Source organism: Myxine glutinosa, chromosome 10 (assembly GCF_964187855.1).
Source record: "Myxine glutinosa chromosome 10, kmMyxGlut1.1, whole genome shotgun sequence".
NCBI classification, from domain to species: Eukaryota; Metazoa; Chordata; class Myxini; order Myxiniformes; family Myxinidae; genus Myxine; species Myxine glutinosa.
Window position 1 is genome coordinate 34,066,724 of NC_136270.1, and position 20,618 is coordinate 34,087,341.

A 20,618-nucleotide genomic window follows, 5' to 3' on the forward strand; every position below is an offset into this window, starting at 1 on the left:
AAGTGTGTGTCTACCCTCAGGAGTGCCAGGAAGCACTATCTCTCCACACTCAAGAATGAACTCTCAAACCTGTCTCCTTCCTCCAAATCCTGGTGGCGTCTGGTCAAATCCGTTTCTGGTGTTTGTTCCCCCTCCATCCCCTCCCTTACCTCAAATGGCTACACAGTTGAAATCGCACGTGACAAAGCCGAATGCCTCAACTCTGTGTTTGCCTCAAAATCTTTAGTCCCAAACCCATCTCTCTCTGTTCCCACCTTTCCCAGTCGAACGCAACTGCTCCTGGACTCTGTGTCCTTCTCTCCTGACAAGGTGGAGGAGTTTTTGTCTAACCTCGACTCTGATTCTGCAACTGGACCAGACGGCATCAGCCCATGGGTCCTAAAATCCTGCTCTGCCGCTCGATCTCACCCTCTCTCTGTTCTTTTCACCCTCTCCTTTGCTCAAGGTCATCTGCCAGCATCCTGGAAATCAGCAAACATCACCGCTTTACACAAAAAGGTGCAAAAACAGATCCTTGCAACTACAGACCAATCAGCCTGCTCCCAATTATCAGCAAAGTCATGGAATCCATCATTGCTTCGGATATGAAATCTTTCCTCTTCTCCAATGGCTTGATCTCTGATCATCAATTTGGTTTCAGACCAGGTCACTCTACTCTGGACATGCTGCTTCTGCTGTCTCAACAATGGATGGAGGTCCTCAATGCCAAACCGGAAATCAGAGCTGTCTCCCTTGACATATCACGTGCCTTCGATACGGTCTGGCACCCAGCTCTGCTCACCAAACTCTCCTCCTATGGTATCCATGGAAATCTCCATGCATGGCTTGTGGACTTCCTCTCTGGTCATAGTCAATGTGTGGCCCTGAATGGATTTCTCTCATCCCCCCTTCCTGTTCAGGCTGGAGTTCCCCAAGGCAGTGTTCTGGGCCCTGTGCTTTTTCTGGTCTTTATCAATGATCTCTCCGACTCTCTGGAAAATCCTCTCTATCTCTTTGCTGATGACTCCACTCTCTGCCGCTCCATACCTCTTCCCTCAGATTGGCAGTCTGCAGCCTCCTCACTCTCTGAAGACCTGGACAAAATCACAGACTGGTCAAACAAGTGGAACATGTCTTTCAATCCTGACAAATCTCACACTCTTACTACGTCTCTCCGAAAAGATCGACTGGACAACCCTCCCATCTACTTTCTCAACAATCCTCTCCAAGAAGTTCTGTCGCTCAAGCTTTTGGGTCTCACTATCTGCCATGATCTTTCTTGGGAAAACCACATTTCCAAGCTGACCTCCAAAACCAGTCGCCGACTGGGCATCCTCCGTCGTGCGAAGTCCTTCCGAGGCACACCTGAGCTCCTCACCACATACAAGGCTTTCATCCGCAGCTCAATGGAATACTGTTCTCCCCTATGGGCCGGTGCTCCTGCCTCACACCTAGCTCGGCTTCACGCTGTTGAAACCAAAGCTTTCAGAATCATTGGAATCTCCCGCGATGAAGCTATCTCTGAGGGCCTTTCACTCACTCACCGCAGGCAGGTAGGTGGTCTTTCTGTCTTCTACCGACTCCTCTCCGGCCTTGCTCGCCCAGCTCTCTCTGTGCTCTGTCCCCCAAATATTCCTACAGGTCGCACAAGATCTGCCAGCAACCCTCTGATGGTTAAACTGCCGAAATCTCGGCTCTCTGCTCACCTTCACTCTTTCATTCCTCTTTTCTCCTGCCTCTGGAACAAACTCCCACACTCCCTTCAATCCCACTCCTCCCTCCAGGTCTTTAAAACAGCTGTTCACCACCATCTCTTATCTTCCCCCATCCAAAACCTTGATCTTTTCTACCCCCGCTAATTCACCCCAGATCCACCTTGTTTGAAATTCCAACTCCTTTCCTGGAAGTCCTGGCAGTGTCCATATGTTTTATACCTCTCCCACCCCCCCTTCCCATGCCTCCCCCCCCCCAAAGCCCTCTCCCTCGCACAGATCTCTCGATGTCTCCATGTCTCTCGGTCCCTGCTCTCAAATGTTGTGTTTGTGTCCTTCCCCCTCTCTCCCCATCTTGTCTACCGCTCCCGATGTTATATGTTTTATGTGTCGGTTTGTCTTTCTGTGTGATTAATGTTCGCTCTTTCACGAGCCTCGATCTTGTATACAAAAAAAAAAAAAAAGGCAAAAATGGCGCGGTCAGGTAGTCGAAAATTCGGCCATCCTTGTCGCCAATGTTGTGTCGCTCAATTACATTAGTGACCGTTATGTACAAGACCGTTTATTTGAGACACGGATCCACCAGCATATCTCCGACACCATCAAGAGGGCATCCCTCTCATATCTTCCGCTTACAATTACATCATCATCAACCCTTCCCAGCAAGCCCAAAATATCCGGAAATTAACCAACAACAACAACAACCGCAAACTCGGAAATAATCAAGCACGTAAGAATGAACACAACAGTAACCAAAATGTCTTCTTCTTCAAATACATATACTAGTACCGACTGCAAAGCCGCAATGAGCCGGCGAAGCCAAAGCCCTTTTGCCACTATTTTACCCATCACTATGGTATCAGTAGGTTTGGTAGTAGGTAGGTGTAGTAGGTACCGTACCTGGTAAGACTTGGTAAAAGAGAAGAGCAGACAGTCCTCCCCAATGGCAATACTTGCATACAATACAATAAATGTCACAAGAAGCTTAAGGAAGTAACTATACGATGTGCTAGCTTAAGGCCTATCTTTAACTGGGCTTAACATACGTTTTCACAGTAAGTGTGTAGTCTTCTAACTTCAGTCGCTGTCAGGCACCAGGGCTGGTTCTCTGACTCTCCGGGCACGGCAGCTTCGTCCACCAGAAGACGTTAGCTTGCAGTGATTAATTCGGTGAATTCCATCTCAACTTCGGATATTTCTGGCCGTGAAAAACTATCCCGTACGGCCGCGAGATTTCTAAAAAATAATTCTTCGTCAATTTTAGAATATTTGACGCCGTTTTCACCGTCCGAAACGCGTAATAATATTTTTTCAAATGCTCGAATCTCATTGGTTCTGGTGTTTGATGACGATTTTCGTTGAAGATAACGAGGTTGGTCTTAACGTATTTTAATTACTAATTGGAGGTTTCATGAGATTGTGAATCAAAGAACGATGGGTGAAACAAACTCCTATTGAACTTTTTCGCAATTGTTTTATGCAAACTTCCACATCCGGTCGATGGCTGTCTCCAGCACTCCATCCAGTGAGTGATTTCATTTTAGAAATATTTTTTCAAATGCTCGAATCTCATTGGGTCCGGTGTTTGGTGACGCGTTTTGTTGAAGATAACCAGGCCCGTTCAGGCCGATGTTGGTCTTAAATTATTTTATTAATACATCGGAGGTGCATAAGATTGTGAATCAAACGACGACGGGTGAAAGAAACTCCTAATGAACGTTTTAAATTTGTTATGCATACTTCCGCCTCCGCAAGATGGCTGCGTCCACTGTGCTTCGGATTCTCGAGCCAAGGCATAATCAGGTTTTCAACATAATACGTACTCGTTTATTGACAACACCGGCTTCGCCGGCTACTAGTACCGACTGCAAAGCCGCAATGAGCCGGCGAAGCCAAAACCTCTTGCTACTATTTTACCCATCACCATGGCATCAGTAGGTTAGGTAGTTGGTAGTAGGTAGGTAGGTAGTTGGTAGTAGGTAGGTGTAGTAGGTACCGTACCTGGTAAGACTTGGTAAAAGAGAAGAGCAGACAGTCCTCCCCAATACCTGCATACCTCTTGCCACTATTTTACCCATCACCATGGCATCAGTAGGTTAGGTAGTTGGTAGTAGGTAGGTAGGTAGTTGGTAGTAGGTAGGTGTAGTAGGTACCGTACCTGGTAAGACTTGGTAAAAGAGAAGAGCAGACAGTCCTCCCCAATGGCAATACCTGCATACAATACAATAAATGTCACAAGAAGCTTAAGGAAGTAACTATACGATGTGCTAGCTTAAGGCCTATTTTTAACTGGGCTTAACATACGTTTTCACAGTAAGTGTGTAGTCTTCTAACTTCAGTCGCTGTCAGGCGCCAGGGCTGGTTCTCTGACCCTCCGGGCACGGCAGCTTCCTCCACCAGCAGACGTTAGCTTGCAGTGATTAATTCGGTGACTTCCGTCTCAACTTCGGATATTTCCGGCTTCGGATATTTCTGTATTTCTAAACTAAATATGTAAACCGCTTATACCATATTTCTGGTCGTGAAAAACTATCCCGTACGGCCGCGAGATTTCTAAAAAATAATTCTTCGTCAATTTTAGAATATTTGACGCCGTTTTCACCGTCTGAAACGCGTAATAATATTTTTTCAAATGCTCGAATCTCATTGGTTCTGGTCTTTGATGACGATTTTCGTTGAAGATAACGAGGTTGGTCTTAACGTATTTTAATTACTAATTGGAGGTTTCATGAGATTTTGAATCAAAGAACGACGGGTGAAACAAACTCCTATTGAACTTTTTCACAATTGTTTTATGCAAACTTCCACATCCGGTCGATGGCTGTCTCCAGCACTCCATCCAGTGAGCGCTTTCATTTTAGAAATATTTTTGCAAATGCTCGACTCTGATTGGGTCCGGTGTTTGGTGACGCGTTTTGTTGAAGATGACCAGGCCCGTGTGGGCCGATGTTGGTCTTAAATTATTTTATTAATACATCGGAGGTGCATAAGATTGTGGATCAAATGACGACGGGTGAAAGAAACTCCTAATGAACGTTTTAAATTTGTTATGCATACTTCCGCCTCCACAAGATGGCTGCGCCTACTGCGCTTCGGATTCTCGAGCCAAGGCATAATCAGGTTTTCAACATAATACGTACTTGTTTATTGACAACACCGGCTTAGCCGGCTACTAGTACCGACTGCAAAGCCGCAATGAGCCGGCGAAGCCAAAACCTCTTGCCACTATTTTACCCATCACCATGGCATCAGTAGGTTAGGTAGTTGGTCATAGGTAGGTAGGTAGTTGGTAGTAGGTAGGTAGGTAGTTGGTAGTAGGTAGGTGTAGTAGGTACCGTACCTGGTAAGACTTGGTAAAAGAGAAGAGCAGACAGTCCTCCCCAATGGCAATACCTGCATACAATACAATAAATGTCACAAGAAGCTTAAGGAAGTAACTATACGATGTGCTAGCTTAAGGCCTATTTTTAACTGGGCTTAACATACGTTTTCACAGTAAGTGTGTAGTCTTCTAACTTCAGTCGCTGTCAGGCTCCAGGGCTGGTTCTCTGACTCTCCGGGCACGGCAGCTTCGTCCACCAGAAGACGTTAGCTTGCAGTGATTAATTCGGTGAATTCCATCTCAACTTCGGATATTTCCGGCCGTGAAAAACTATCCGTATTTCTAAACTAAATATGTAAACTGCTTATACCGTATTTCTGGCCGTGAAAAACTGTCCCGTACGGCCGCGAGATTTCTAAAAAATAATTCTTCGTCAATTTTAGAATATTTGACGCCGTTTTCACCGTCCGAAACGCGTAATAATAATTGGTTCTGGTGTTTGATGACGATTTTCGTTGAAGATAACGAGGTTGGTCTTAACGTATTTTAATTACTAATTAGAGGTTTCATGAGATTGTGAATCAAAGAACGACGGGTGAAACAAATTCCTATTGAACGTTTTCGCAATTGTTTTATGCAAACTTCCGCATCCGGTCGATGGCTGTCTTCAGCACTCCATCCAGTGAGTGATTTCATTTTATAAATATTTTTTGCAAATGCTCGACTCTCATTGGGTCCGGTGTTTGGTGACGCGTTTCGTTGAAGATAACCAGGCCCGTGCGGGCCGATGTTGGTCTTAAATTATTTTATTAATACATCGGAGGTGCATAAGATTGTGAATCAAACGACGACGGGTGAAAGAAACTCCTAATGAACGTTTTAAATTTGTTATGCATACTTCCGCCTCTGCAAGATGGCTGCGTCCACTGCGCTTCGGATTCTCGAGCCAAGGCATAATCAGGTTTTCAACATAATACGTACTCGTTTATTGACAACACCGGCTTCGCCGGCTATAACCGAAAAACACACCATTTGAAGCCGTGAGGCGGTGAAGCCGTGTGACGATATATCTACTAATACCGACTGCAAAGCCGCAATGAGCCGGCGAAGCCAAAACCTCTTGCCACTATTTTACCCATCACCATGGCATCAGTAGGTTAGGTAGTTGGTAGTTGGTAGTAGGTAGGTAGGTAGTTGGTAGTAGGTAGGTAGGTAGTTGGTAGTAGGTAGGTGTAGTAGGTACCATACCTGGTAAGACTTAGTAAAAGAGAAGAGCAGACAGTCCTCCCCAATGGCAATACCTGCATACAATAAATGTCACAAGAAGCTTAAGGAAGTAACTATACGATGTGCTAGCTTAAGGCCTATTTTTAACTGGGCTTAACATACGTTTTCACATTAAGTGTGTAGTCTTCTAACTTCAGTCACTGTCAGGCGCCAGGGCTGGTTCTCTGACCCTCCGGGCACAGCAGCTTCCTCCACCAGCAGACGTTAGCTTGCAATGATTAATTCGGTGACTTCCGTCTCAACTTCGGATATTTCCGGTCGTGAAAAACTATCCGTATTTCTAAACTAAATATGTAAACCGCTTATGCCGTATTTCTGGCCGTGAAAAACTATCCCGTACGGCCGCGAGATTTCTAAAAAATAATTCTTCGTCAATGTTAGAATATTTGACGCCGTTTTCACCGTCCGAAACGCGTAATAATATTTTTTCAAATGCTCGAATCTCATTGGTTCTGGTCTTTGATGACGATTTTCGTTGAAGATAACGAGGTTGGTCTTAACGTATTGTAATTACTAGTACCGACTGCAAAGCCGCAATGAGCCGGCGAAGCCAAAGCCTCTTGCCACTATTTTACCCATCACTATGGCATCAGTAGGTTAGGTAGTTGGTAGTAGGTAGGTGTAGTAGGTACCGTACCTGGTAAGACTTGGTAAAAGAGAAGAGCAGGCAGTCCTCAAAAAAACATGACGCATCACCAGGGACATCTACTGCAGCATATTCCCAAAAAGAAGACAATGGTGTCACATCCGATGGCTTTACTTGGTGCAACGTAAAAACCTCTCTCAAGTTACCACGGACTGTTGTCGAATCATGTTTCAGTGATGATAGCACTGGTGGAGGTTGTACCATTTTTCCTTTCATTTCGGTTCTTGTTCTTTCTCCGTAACAGACAACAGTGCCCAAAGCAATGACGATTTAGCTTAGGAAATTTGAGTATATGATGAGAACTATTTCGAGCAGTATATGCTTACGCGTGATTCGGTTGTTTTGCACCAACCTCGTTCCCGGCGTCGCAGACGTGTCGAGGGCGCTGGTAAGATGTCCTGTGTCGAGGGCGCTGATTGGCTGATTCGGTTCTCCGACGGCCATGAGATTTCTAAAAAATAATTTTTCGTCAATGTTAGAATATTTGACGCCGTTTTCACCCTCCAAAACGCGTAATAAGCTTGTAAAAAAATATTTTTTCAAATGCTCGAATCTCATTAGTTCTGGTCTTTGATGACGATTTTCGTTGAAGATAACGAGGTTGGTCTTAACGTATTTTAATTACTAATGAGAGGTTTCATTAGATTATGAATCAAAGAACGATGGGTGAAACAAACTCCTATTGAACTTTTTCGCAATTGTTTTATGCAAACTTCCACATCCGGTCGATGGCTGTCTCCAGCACTCCATCCAGTGAGCGCTTTCATTTTAGAAATATTTTTTCAAATGCTCGACTCTCATTGGGTCCGGTGTTTGGTGACGCATTTTGTTGAAGATAACCAGGCCCGTGCGGGCCGATGTTGGTCTTAAATTATTTTATTAATACATCGGAGGTGCATAAGATTGTGAATCAAACGACGACGGGTGAAAGAAACTCCTAATGAACGTTTTAAATTTGTTATGCATACTTCCGCCTCCGCAAGATGGCTGCGTCCACTGCGCTTCGGATTCTAGAGCCAAGGCATAATCAGGTTTTCAACATAATTCGTACTCGTTTATTGACAACACCGGCTTTGCCGGCTATTAAACCACATTTATTCAAATATTCCGGATCCCAAAATACACACAGATGTTCATGAAACATATTATTCCTATCACAAAGCAATTGCTTGTTGTCTACACGATTAAACAAACATTGCCATGATACCTGTAAGTTTCTCTCATCCAGACACTATAGACGCAGACTATACAGAGAAGAATCAGTTGCATGAATTCAGTGTGGAGTTGGAGATGAAATTATAACTCCAGGGAGTTATACGATGTAGCCAAGACGTTAGTGAAGAGACAAACGTTATAAACCCCAGGAGTCTGGTCAGAGACTTATACAATGTAGCCAAGACGTTCGTGAACAGACAAACATTTGGCCACGATGCATGCTGCAATAGAAATATTCAATGGTTCATTGACATTAATTCAAAGTTAAAGGTATCCTTTTCTATGGTCTTCTTTGGCCGCTCCCTATAAACTTATAACCCACTCCTATATTCAATCATGCTGTTTTATGCTCCCATATGCAGCTGCTATATATTTTTGAATCGTTCTGCTCAATAATTATATCCACACATCGCCACTATCATGAAATTTCTTCACTGCAAAATCCTACTCGGTATACAAGTTCGCTTCAAATAACAAATTAACATCAATGCTTCCTTTCACCATGCATCGGCTAAGGGGTTACGCCCGCTTTGCGGTGCTATTTATTTAATGTTATAAACAGCATTAGCGACTGTTTAAAAAGCTGATGATGTGTGTTTGTGGTTTATAATATTTTACAAGCGAGGCTGCGCACCACTGTTAGACTTTTAGTCTTGTTTTCTAATAATTTGTTTTGAAGGTAAGGGATGGGTAGGAAGTTAAAACATATGGGAACAGTCCATATTTACCCTCGCCAGAGGAGAAGGTGTTGCATTGCAGTCCGTTTGTTTGTCTTTGTCTGTTTGTCCACACAGAATAAATATGATTTTCTCTGCAACCGTTGGTCCGATTGACAGGAAATTTTCACCATAGGTGCAACTCCACCTGTATAAATTTTTTGTGATAATTATGACGGCATATGTCACGTGGTTCGGTCGCCATCTTGGAAAAACCGAAAAACTTTGCACCCCTATATATATATATATCTCCGAAAGCGCTGAATAGAAAAAAATCGAGACATGGCTCATTGTAAAGAACTCTCCATGGGGAATAAAACATGTTAATGATGATGTCATAGGTGCCTCCATTATGACGTCATAATTTGACAAGTACAAAACTTCATCGATCAAGATAAAATTTCTTGAGCATCATCTAGGGATAAATTCGTTTTGAAAAAAAATTAATGATGACGTCATCTGTCACGTGGTTCGGCCGCCATATTTGTTTTAACACAAAGCATTAGCGAACTCCAGCCTGAACAGCTTCCTGTTCAGGCTGGAGTTCCCCAAGGCAGTGTTCTGGGCCCCGTGCTTTTTCTGGTCTTCATCAATGATCTCTCTGACTCTCTCGAAAATCCTCTCTATCTCTTTGCTGATGACTCCACTCTCTGCCGCTCCATTCCTCTTCCCTCAGATCGGCAGTCTGCTGCCTCCTCACTCTCTGAAGACCTGGACAAAATCACAGACTGGTCAAACAAGTGGAACATGTCTTTCAATCCTGACAAATCTCACACTCTTACTATGTCTCTCCGAAAAGATCGACTGGACAACCCTCCCATCTACTTTCTCAACAATCCTCTCCAAGAAGTTCTGTCGCTCAAGATTTTCGGTCTCACTATCTGCCATGATCTTTCTTGGGAAAACCACATTTCCAAGCTGGCCTCCAAAGCCAGTCGCCGACTGGGCATCCTCCGTCGTGCGAAGTCCTTCCTCGGCACACCTGAGCTCCTCACCACATACAAGGCTTTCATCCGCAGCTCAATGGAATACTGTTCTCCCCTATGGGCCGGTGCTCCTGCCTCACACCTAGCTCGGCTTCACGCTGTTGAAACCAAAGCTTTCAGAATTATTGGAATCTCCCGCGATGAAGCTATCTCTGAGGGCCTTTCACTCACTCACCGCAGGCAGGTAGGTGGTCTTTCTGTCTTCTACCGACTCCTCTCCGGCCTTGCACCCCCAGCTCTCTCTGTGCTCTGTCCCCCAAATATTCCTACAGGTCGCACAAGATCTGCCAGCAACCCTCTGATGGTTAAACTGCCGAAATCTCGGCTCTCCGCTCACCTTCACTCTTTCATTCTTCTTTTCTCCCGCCTCTGGAACAAACTCCCTCACTCCCTTCAATCCCACTCCTCCCTCCAGGTCTTTAAAACAGCTGTTCACCACCATCTCTTATCTTCCCCCATCCAAAACCTTGATCTTTTCTACCCCCGCTAATTCACCCCAGATCCACCTTGTTTGAAATTCCAACTTCTTTCCTGGAAGTCCTGGCAGTGTCCATATGTTTTATACTTCTCCCACTGCCCCCTTCCCACGCCCCCCCCCCCCCCCCCCAAAGCCCTCACCCTCTCTCAGATCTCTCGATGTCTCCATGTCTCTCGGTCCCTGCTCTCAAATGTTGTGTTTGTGTCCTTCCCCCTCTCTCCCCATCTTGTCTACCGCTCCCTATGTTATGTTTTATGTGTCGGTTTGTCTTTCTGTGTGATTAATGTTCGCTCTTTCACGAGCCTCGATCTTGTATACAAAAAAAAAAAAAAAAAAAAAAAGCCTTAAAAACCACTGAAAATACATCCTGGCGAGGGTTTGCAATCTGATTGCTCTTTTTCTTGTCCCCTTTGGTTTTTATATCCAGACTCTACACCTCCTCTTGACAGTAGCATGATGGACACGTCTGTTCTTGAACATCAGTGCGTGCTGGACACAGATGCTTACAAATGTTGCAACTATGCTGGATTTCCCTCGCTCACTGCAAACGTACAAACCCTTGCAGACATCCAGCTTCATTGAGCAGGAGACACATATTGTGTCTCGTCGTCTTAGATTCACTGAATTCAGTGCGAAACGCTTCCTCACAATGTGAACAAACATAGGGGCAATACCCTTAGCGTTCACCTGGTAGAATAAACAGTATACTACATTGGATAAAAGTATTTTTAACCAATTTCAATGGTTGCTAGAAGACAGGGCACCATGTAGAATCATACTAACATAATCATAAGACTTTAAACAAGCTAACAAAAAAATACCTATTTTGGGGGGCAACCCCTATACCCCCTCCCTCCCATCCTATATACCTCCTTAGACCCCGATTTTTCGAATTCCTTGAATTAACATTGGTACATCACAGGTGGTGAAGGTTGTGGTGAAGTTTCATTGAAATTGTGTGGGTAGTTTCAGAGAAAAGAGCAAATACCTATTTTGGGGGGGCAACATCGCCTGCCCCCAGTAGACCCCTCACGGCCAGATTTTTTTTTTTAAATGCTGTGAACAAATTTCGGTACAACATGAGGGATGAAGGTTGTGATCAAGTTTCATCAAAATTGTGTGTAGTTTCAGAGAAGAAAGCAAATTCCTATTTTGGGAGGGGGTCAAACCTGGATCCACTTTGACCCCGGTAAACCCCCTTAAACCCCGAATTTTTTAATGCCGTGAATAAACTTTAGTCACAACACAACAAATATAATTTGTGCCAAGTTTGGTCACAATCCCTTCAGTGGTTTCGGAGAAGAAGTTTGAAGTGTTTACGGACGGATGGACGGACTGACAAACTGACGGACGGACTGACGACGCGCCATCGCATAAGCGTTTAACATTAGGAATTGCAACATTTATTCTATCTGTGCTGAACAGGTGTGACAACCTGCACTGATCGACTCGTTCTTTTCTTGTTGGTGAAACTCTGCAGCGTCAGAATGAAATTTGCTCCAGCAGCCGGTTTGATTAACTCAGCGACCATCACCATCCTCAACGCACATCTGAATGCCTTTGCACATGGATTGTCTCTGCACCACCTTTCCTCCTTTATGGTTGAGAAGAGGTTCTCTAAGACGTCCTGGTTCAGACAAGAAGTGGATAAATATTTCATGTCAAGATCTGACGGAAACTGCTCCCACAACTGTTACGCAAGATATGGCGAGTTTTTTATTTATTTATTTTTGGATGGCATGGCTATGGAGATTGAGATTCTAACTTAAATTGTAGACATGGGCATTCGCCAGGTACATTTCAGAGGGGGGGGGGGGCAAAAAATTCAAAGGGGGGGGGGGGTTAGATGCTTGGGCAAGTGGAGTTAAATACTCCGGAGGGGGTGGGTAAATGTTTGGGGAGGTTGGGGCTGGGGGTAAGGATGGGAGGATATGATAATTGGAGGTGTATGGATGTGGGCTTGGACCGTACGGACTTTGGCTGGAGCGTCGGAGAGCTGGAAATCATGGTGCAGGGATCAAGGGGAGCTGGAGCTTGCGGTCATCACTTTGGAGCACCTGACCCAAGATCTCTGTGAGCGTTTTGCATTCGGTCATGTTTGGAAATACTTTGGGTGGGGGTGGAGAGTGGGGAGGAGGGCACTGCATCAACGGCATACTCCCGATAATGATGGGATCTGCCGGCCACATGCGACATGAAATGATCAGTTTTCTTTACTCGCGTTTATCCGAATGGAGTGCTGTATATTTTCACTCAAATTTAGTGGCTCTTAGTCCAAACTGAAAAATCATCCAGGATGTCTTAACCACCTCCCCCCCCCCCCCCTCCTAAAAACGACAATCTGCACTGTTTAAATGAAATATTTGCAAAGCATAAAATTGATTGTCACAATGTAGTTAATGTAATTTGTCATGTGACTTGAAATCATTTCAGCATATTTTTTTTCTGTTAATGTTCTACAATCTACAGGTTTAGAAACTGGACCAAACAATTGGAAAGGTGTGTGCTTACCTGCGCCAAAATAACCCAGCTCGTTACAAGAGGTTTCTTACAACTAAGGACAAAATTACAAAAACTAAGGGAAAAAAAAAAAGTTTCTAATAAAGAAAAACGAATTTTAAAAAAGTTACAAAACTTGAAGTTTCTTCAGAAACTTCTGGAAGCTCATGTGACGTTTGAAAAGTGAACATTTGACATGGACGATCGTCGAAACCTGCTCTGAAACCAACATGTACGCACAAGAACTTTCTTCTTGAAAACCTGAAGTGACAAAATTACAAAAACTAAGAAAAAAACAGGATTCTAACAAGTACAGATACATTCAAAGTACACCGCCTCCATGCCAAATAATTAAATATCCTACAGCGCGGCATTGCCGGGGCGCCCGGCAATACCACAGTGCAGCTCATCGAGATTGCATTGGGAGGGAGAGGTGAACAATAAATTGATCGATTAATTGCATAATTAAAATCAATAAAAGATTATCACAAAATATTTTCTTAATCAATTGGCTAATAGCATAACTAAACCACTCGTGCTTCATCCGAAGATGTATCTTTTAGAAATGTAATTAAAGTCATTAATAAAAAATTAAATTAATTGATTAATCAATAACTAATTAATCGATTAAATGATTAATCAATAAATCAAAAATATCCTTTATAGTCACATTACTTGGTCACTGTCATGTCCAAATATTAGCTTCCTAGCTCAAAAGGTGCCTGAGATATTGCCCAGATGAGAAAGAAAATAAATAAATGATTAATAATGAAAATAAATAAATAGTAATCATAAAAAAATGAAATAGTTAATCAATTGACTCATAGAACACATAAACCACCACCATTTCACCGAATCTGTAAAAAAAAAAAAAAAAATTAAGTCATTCATCGAACAATTAAATATATAATTAATCGATTAATTAATTGATCAATAAATCAAAAATACTCGTTACAGTCAAATCACTTGGTCATTGTCATGTCCAAATATCAGTTCCCTAGCTCAAAAGGTGCCTGAGATAGTGAGATATTGCCCAGAGGAGAAATAAAATTAATTAATAATTAATAATGAAAATAAATAAATCATATTCATAAAAAATGAAATAATTAATCAATTTGCTAATAGAACATGTAAACCACCACCATTTCATCAGAATCTGTAACTAAAAAAACAAAACAATCTAACTTAAAAAACAAAATTTTTAGTCATTAATTGAATAATGAAATAATTAATCGATTAATCAAAAAATCAAAAATAGCCATTGCAGCCAAATCACCTGGTCATTGGCATGTCCAAATATCAGCTTCCTATCTCAAAAGGCGCCTGAGATAATGGTCAGAAGAGAAAGGAAATTTAATTAATTGAATAAGTACTTAATTACTCGCTAATAATTAAATAACTCAATTAATTGATTAATCAAAAAACAAAAAATACAGTTTTTGACAAAGGACTTGCTCACTATTGTGCCGAAATTTCAGCTTTCTAGCTCAAAGGATGGCTGAGATATCACCCGGACAAACAAGAAAGAAAGAAAGAAAGAAAGAAAGATAGAAAGAAAGAAAGAAAGAAAAGGAAAACAAGTACAGATACATTCAAAGTACACCGCCCCCATGCCAAATAATTAAATATCCTACAGCGCGGCATTGCCGGGGCGCCTCAGGCGCCCGGCAATATCGCAGTGCAGATCATTGAGGCTGCATTGGGAGGGAGAGGTGTACACTAATTGATTGATTAATTGTGTAATTAAAATCAATAAAAGATTATCACAAAATATTTTCTTAATCAATTGGCTAATAGCTTAACTAAACCACAAGTGCGTCATACGAAGATGTATCTTTTAGAAATGTAATTAAATAAGTCATTAATAAAAAAATAAATAATTAATTGATTAATCAATAAATAATTAATCGATTAAACAATAAATCAAAAATATCCTTGATAGCCACATCACTTGGTCACTGCCATGTCCAAATATTAGCTCCCTAGCTCAAAAGGTGCCTGAGATATTGCCCAGATGAGAAAGAAAATAAATAAATGATTAATAATGAAAAAAAAAAAAATCATTAAAAAATTAAATTATTAATCAATTCGGTCATAGAACACATAAACCACCACCATTTCATCAGAATCTGTAACATTAAAAAAAAATTTTTTAGTCATTAATCGAATAATTAAATAATTAATCGATTAATTGATTAATTCATAAATCAAAAATAGCCTTTGCAGCCAAATCACCTGGTCATTGGCATGTCCAAATATCAGCTTCCTAACTCAAAAGGTGCCTGAGTTAATGGTCAGAAGGGAAAAGAAATTTGATTAATTAAATAAGTACTTAATTAATCGCTAATAATTAAATAACTCCTCAATTTATTGATTAATCAAAAAACAAAAAATACAGTTTTTGACAAAGGACTTGCTCACTATTGTGCCGAAATTTCAGCTTCCTAGCTCAAAGGATGGCTGAGATATCGCCCAAACAAACAAACAAACAACGAGAGTGAAAACTGAGTACTCCCCTTTCAGCGTGCGTCACTGCCGAGCCCCCTTCAGTGCCCGGAAATTACGATTTGCAATGCCTGGAGATGGCATCGGAAAGGTGCGGTGTACAACAAACAACCAGAGTGAAAACTGAGTACTCCCTTTCAGCGTGCGTCACTGCCGAGCCCCATTAGGTGCCCGGCAATGACGTTATGCAGCGCCTGGAGATGGCATAGGAAAGGAGCGGTGTACAAAAACAACCAGAGTGAAAACTGAGTACTCCCTTTCAGCGTGTGTCACTGCCAAGCCCCATTCAGTGCCTGGCAATGACGTTTTGAAGCGCCTGGAGATGGCATAGAAAAGGTGCGGTGTACAATAATAAAAAACTAATATAAAAAAAGTTACAAAACTTGGTTTCTTCAGAAGTTTTGAAAGCTCATGTGCCGTTTCAAAAGTGAACATTTGACATGGATGATCGTCGAAACCTGCTCTGAAACCAACACGTACGTCGTACGTACAAGAAGTTTCTTCTTGAAAACTTGAAGTTACAAAATTACAAAAACTAAGAAAAAAAAAAGTTTCTAATAATAAAAAACGAATAAAAAAAAAAGTTACAAAACTTGGAGTTTCTTCAGAAACTTCTGGAAGCTCATGTGCTGTTTGAAAAGCGAACATTTGACATGGACGATCGTCGAAACCTGCTCTGAAACCAACATGTACGCACCAACTCGTCAGGTGACCTGCATGCACGGAAAAAGAGGGCACTTTTTTCCAACAAAAGGAGAGTCATAAAACTTTGTTTTATTCGTTGAAAAATATCGATCGTAGAAGGGCAATGTACCTGCCGTATGATATAAACTCACAATGGGGTGAAAGTGAGAGGTATCGACACAGGAGGAGCCTATTCATCCCATCAAAGCCTCCAGCACTTGCCAACTCATGGTTGTTTGTCTGTGCTGCCTCCTTTCAAATCGGTCTGTGCTGCTGCCTTTGGCCTTTGAACAGACCAAAACAAAATGGCGGTGTAAGAACCCAGTGAGTGGCAGTGGGCTGACCAAGATGGCGGCCCGCCATATTGGCAAACCACCACATCGGGTTTTTTCTTATGAGCACCTCGTTAATCATCTTCTAAAATGGTGTTATAACACACCCAAACACCCAGTTTTCATCATTGCAGTCTGTTGGAGGTCCAGGTGTATGCATGCAAAGTTTGGGGCCACTAGGTTTAATGGTTTTGGAGTTATGGAGGAGACAGATGGGATGGATGGACACTGCCTTTTATTATCATAGTTAACTTGAAATTGCATGACTATCGATATTTGTAAACCTCCTCATGCACTGTCTGGACCAAAGATCGCTCAAATGAGACATTATTCAGCATTGTATGTGTTGTGGTTACGTTTACCCCGTTCAGACATGACCTGGAAACTTGTGCATATATATACTCAACATCAAAATAAACTTATCAAATCTTTAGAAGGACACTCATTGAAATCCTCCATGCAAAAATGAAAAATGTTTGAATACAGAGGTAAAGTTAAGCTTTCTTTACTAAACACGTCAATAAAAAAAAGGTTGCCTCAATCACAAAAAACAAAAAGCATGAACATCACAAGGTGTGGTGCAAGTGCAACAAAAGTCACAGCACTGCAACACAAAGGAACACACCTGAATACAGTTAAAACAAAATGACACATGAATGGACACAACACTCCTAAAAGTCAAGGACAGAATGACAACAGTCCTCAATATCATGTGTGTCCTCCCTGAGCTGTGATGCAGGTTGTACAACTCCGACGCATGCTCTGTACCAGCCGTCTGATGCGGTCCTGAGGAAGTCTGTCCCACTCCTCCTGCAAGCCTTGAATGAGCATTTTCCGATTGACAGTCGTTGATCTCCTCGATGCAAGACGCCGACCAAGCTCATCAAATTAATGCTCAATGGGATTGAGGTCGGGGGAATAAGGCATCACTTCAACACCCTGTTCCTGGAGGAAGTTGGTGGTCAGGCGAGCAGCATGGGGTCGAGCGTTGTCCTGCTGGAAAAGTGCGATGTCAGGATGAGCTTGGAGAAATGGCAGCAGATAAGGTCTCAAAACTTCATTGACATAACGCTGACTAGTGAGATTGCCTTCGATGACGACCAGGAGTGTCCTGAAACCTGTGGAAATACCGGCCCATACCATCACACTGGGTCCTCCCCAACGATTGATCTGGCGAATACAGCATGATGCATACCTTTCCCCACCTCTGCGTCATACCCGTTGACGCCCATCAGCAGCATGGAGGCAAAATCTGGACTCATCGCTGAACAAGACTGCACTCCACTGTTGCTGTGTTTAGCGGCGATGCTGCAGACACCATCTCTTAGTCTGTTCCGCCGATGCACTGCCTTCAACACTGGACCTCTGCAAGGCCGTCTTGCCACCAGGCCCCGACTTCTCAAGCGCCTCCGCACAGTAGAGACACTGATGCGGTTGTTGTGGTGACCTTTTGTCACTGCAGCTGTTTGCGTCGCATGGCAGAAACGATCACGAAGATGCTGCAGCACAATCCAGCGGTCTTGGTTTGTGATGATTACCCGTGGTCTTCCTCTTCGTGGACCATCATTCACAGTTCCAGTTTCACCGTAATGCCTGGCCAGGTTGGAAGTTGCAGGCTGTGAGCAACCAAGACGTTGGGCAACTGTTCGCTGGCTTACACGAGCCTCAAGCATCCCAATTGCCCTTAAACGTTGTTCGGATGTCAGGTGTGGCATCTGAATTTTCGTTGTTTTTCCCTCTCAGAAGCCTCTGGACTCTAGAGTGACTATATACAGCAGTAAATGAATGTCAAACCACAAGAGCTGAAGGATTTCATTATGAGGGTCATTATTTAAAGGGAAAGATCCCTATACAGAACCACTCAAGCATGCCATTGTTGATCAACCAGGTGATTGAAGTAAAGTTCCCGTTACATAATCAGCCATTACAATTGAAGAAATGTGTTTGTAAAGCTGCAAATTTCAAAAAATGAAAGCGATAAGTTTCTTTTGATGTTCAGTTTATATATACTAGGGCATGCCCGTACGTGGGTGCAATGCCCGTACGTGGGTACGTGGGTGCGAGTACGGTGACAATCCCCCCCCCCTCTATTTACATGAAATGGTTTGGTCCATGAAATGGTTTGGTCCATTCGCAACGCCAAAGCGAACGGCGAACGGCTTGCGAGTACGGTGACAATCCCCCCCCTCTATTTACATGAAATGGTTTGGTCCATTCGCAACGACCACAGAACCCCCCCCCCCCCCCCCCCCTCTATTTACATGAAATGGTTTGGTCCATTCGCAACGCCAAAGCGAACGGCGAACGGCTAAATCGCCATAGCTCGGTAACTACTTGTCCGATTAATTTCAAACCTTGAAAAGGCACATCCTCGGGTCCCCAGCAATATACCTGGCAAGTTTCAAGTATATCGGACCCGTGGTTGTCGAGAAACAGCGGTCGCATACAAACATACACACACACAGAGATTAGTGGAATTATAGATAGATAGATATATAGATATATATATATATATATATATATATATATATATATATATATATATATATATATATATATATATATATATATATATATATATATATACATATATATATATATATATACATATATATATATATACATATATATATATATATATATATACACATATGTATATACATATGTATATATATATATATATATATATATATATATATATATATATATTGTTGCGAATATGGAATTTGGCCTCCATATCCGCTTGTAAATATTCCCCTATTTTCTCCAATACTCCCCAACTTTCCCCAATCCCCCATTCCCTAGTCCCATTGCATGTAAATAACAATCAGTAGAGCCGACCTTCCCCTTATTCCCCCATTAAATGTCGTGCCCAGGTCCACCGCACCACACGTAGACAACTTTCGGACATCTTCCTAGCTATTCTTATTCTATGTCAGTTAAGGCCTCGTCTCCATTAATTATGACTCTTCGTTGCACCAGAATGTGATTATATGGCATCAGTAGTGAGTTTAGGACCTTTCCCATACCTCCTCCCATCTTCTTCCCCAAACAACAACTACAACAACAATTACAACTACAACTACGACTACAACAACAGAGGGGCGGGGAGTGTGCGTCCTCACACCGGCTCGGTTACCCGCCATGACCATGCGCTCCACGGCGTTACCCCGAAGGGGCTGGCTGTCAGCTCCTCGTCAGGGGCGGAGCCAGTAACCCCCCCACGCACCCAATGAGAAGCAACGTGCCGATTCCATCTGGGGCGGAGCTAACGAGCCGAGGGCGTGTCACTCCCCGCCGGATATACGCGGCCCCGCGCCGGACGTGACAAAAGATGCGCCTCAGCTTGGAGAGAGAAGCCACCGCCACCCCCAGCGCGACGATACCTCCCCGCATCTTTGGACCGGACCGGACCGTACTGTACCCTGCCCCGAGCCCAGGAGGACCTGGAGCCATCGATACCCGCTTTCCTGTCATCAACCCCCGTGTGAGTCAGCCGTTGTCCCGTTTGTCTGTCGTCTGTCCGGGGTTAATATAAGAGTGTGTCTAAGTGCCTGTCTTTCTGTGATTATACCTCTAGCCCCTGTAATCTGACCTTTCCGTACGAATATAATCTCCTCCGGAGGTCTTGAGAATTGAAACATTGGTGTCGTATTGTGTTATTGTAATCCAGCCGGGTGTCTTCTTTTTCTTATTGAGCCAGCATCGCGCGACTAGTCAACGTTCGGGCACAATCGGGTAACTTGTGCAGACGTGGTCAGACCATAAAACCGCTCGGTAAATAACATCCAAGCCACGTCTGTAACAATTGGTGTCAGGAGTGGGATTCGAGGCCCGACCAAATTTTGAAGAAAAAAAAACGAATAGAGGAAAAAAAAAAAAATTTGGTCAAAATTTGGAGCGGCCGAAATTTGTTTTGTTTTACAAAACCCGAATTTTGAAAGTCGCGCTATGGCGGATCAAGACGGCTGGGGTCCGGTAGGGGAGAGTGAAGCAGGGTCGGTCCAGGACCAAATTGAGACACGTGAGGAGAGCGAAACAGCGGGGGTAGCAAACGCACAAAATGGCGCCTCGCTGGTCACCGCGCCCGCGACCGTAGCAGCGCCACCGATGGATTGGGGCCTATTTATGGAACAAATAAAGGCGCTCATGGTCCAGACAAGTGAAGACCTGAGGAATGACTTGGGAAACCAAATGGGGGTAATGGGGAACCGGATGGATGCTCAGAGTGAGCAAATGAGGGTTGATAGTGGGCGA

At 43.2% G+C, this 20,618-nt stretch overlaps 1 protein-coding gene across 1 annotated transcript; it reads right to left on the bottom strand.

The window, feature by feature from the left end:
• Nucleotides 1-16,105: 16,105 nt before the first annotated feature.
• LOC137433656 (uncharacterized) lies at nucleotides 16,106-18,034 on the bottom strand. The gene is made up of 2 exons (XM_068125937.2): nucleotides 17,557-18,034; nucleotides 16,106-17,479 (listed from the first exon to the last, which is right to left on the bottom strand). Exons 1-2 carry the CDS (start codon nucleotides 18,032-18,034, stop codon nucleotides 17,250-17,252), a joined length of 708 nt encoding a protein of 235 aa, XP_067982038.2. The 3' UTR covers nucleotides 16,106-17,249.
• Nucleotides 18,035-20,618: the final 2,584 nt, after the last annotated feature.